Source organism: Vombatus ursinus, unplaced genomic scaffold (genome assembly GCF_900497805.2).
Source record: "Vombatus ursinus unplaced genomic scaffold, bare-nosed wombat genome assembly UNPS02000235.1, whole genome shotgun sequence".
Classification (NCBI taxonomy): Eukaryota; Metazoa; Chordata; class Mammalia; order Diprotodontia; family Vombatidae; genus Vombatus; species Vombatus ursinus.
Genome location: NW_020940013.1, coordinates 1 through 1,034, shown reverse-complemented (window position 1 = coordinate 1,034; position 1,034 = coordinate 1). Strand labels below are relative to the sequence as shown.

The 1,034-nt window shown below is 57.0% G+C and overlaps 1 protein-coding gene across 1 annotated transcript; it reads left to right on the top strand.

The window, feature by feature from the left end:
* Positions 1 to 4: 4 nt before the first annotated feature.
* Positions 5 to 981, top strand: LOC114032473 (HLA class I histocompatibility antigen, A-25 alpha chain-like; the record flags this gene model as incomplete). Its single annotated transcript, XM_027847820.1, has 3 exons — positions 5 to 239; positions 327 to 431; positions 941 to 981. Coding segments are annotated over 3 exons (381 nt in total), but the record flags the coding sequence as incomplete, so codon positions are not given.
* Positions 982 to 1,034: the final 53 nt, after the last annotated feature.

The window sequence follows — 1,034 nt, the reverse complement described above, 5'->3', positions numbered from 1 at the left end:
CCACGGGGAGGTGACCCTGCGGTGCCGGGCCCAGGACTTCTACCCCGAGGACATCTCCCTGACCTGGCTGAGGGATGGGGAGGAGCAGCTCCAGGACACGGAGTTCATTGAGACCAGGCCGGCGGGAGACGGGACCTTCCAGAAGTGGGCAAGTGTGGACGTGAACTCGGGCCAGGAAGAGAAATATACCTGCCGAGTGCAGCACGAGGGACTGCCTGAGCCCCTCAGCCTGAAGTGGGGTAAGGACCGTGACCCCAAAAGGCCAGAGGGAGGTGGGGGAGGGGTTAGTGAATCTCAGGGCCTCTCACAGCCCTTTTCCATTTCAGAGCCAGAGTCCTCATCCCCCTGGTTCATTGTGGTGGTCATTGCTGTCCTCCTCCTCCTCATTGCAGTCATTGCTGGAGTTGTGATCTGGCAGAGGAAGAATTCAGGTGGGCAGCACTGGGAGGGGGCCCTTAGGGAGCAGGTGCCATGGAGATCCTGGCTTCCCCTGAACTGCAGCTTGGCTTTCTGTCCCCAAGTCCTCTCTTTCCCATCTAAGGGGCTGTCAGATGGACCCTGAGACTCCTGATGAACAAATAGAAACCATTTTTCTGAAGGATGCCAGACAGACAGGTGTATAACAGGCTGGCCTAGTGGGGCATCTGCTTCAGACTCAGATCAGCAGTGAATATGGGGATCTCTGCCAGAGGGCCTGGGTGTTCCCCAGCTGGGGGCTGTAGACCAGCCTTGGGAGCCCCTGGAGGCGGGCCTGGAGGTGGGGAAGTGCCCATTTGGGGGGCCTCTTCTCTCTTCCTCTTGGATCCAGAGGCTGGACTGGAGTGGGGGGTGGGGGTGCAGTCCCAGTTGTAATTTGTGTCTCCAAGACAAACCAGTGAACTCCTGAGACAGTGTGGGCTCCTCTCCTGGATTCCTCACTGGAAATTTTTTTCTTTTCTAGGTAGAAAAGGAGGGGACTATGTTCCTGCTTCAGGTAAGTGAAGAGTGGACATGGAGGGTAGAAAGAATGGCCCAGACCATGATATCTCTGGAAT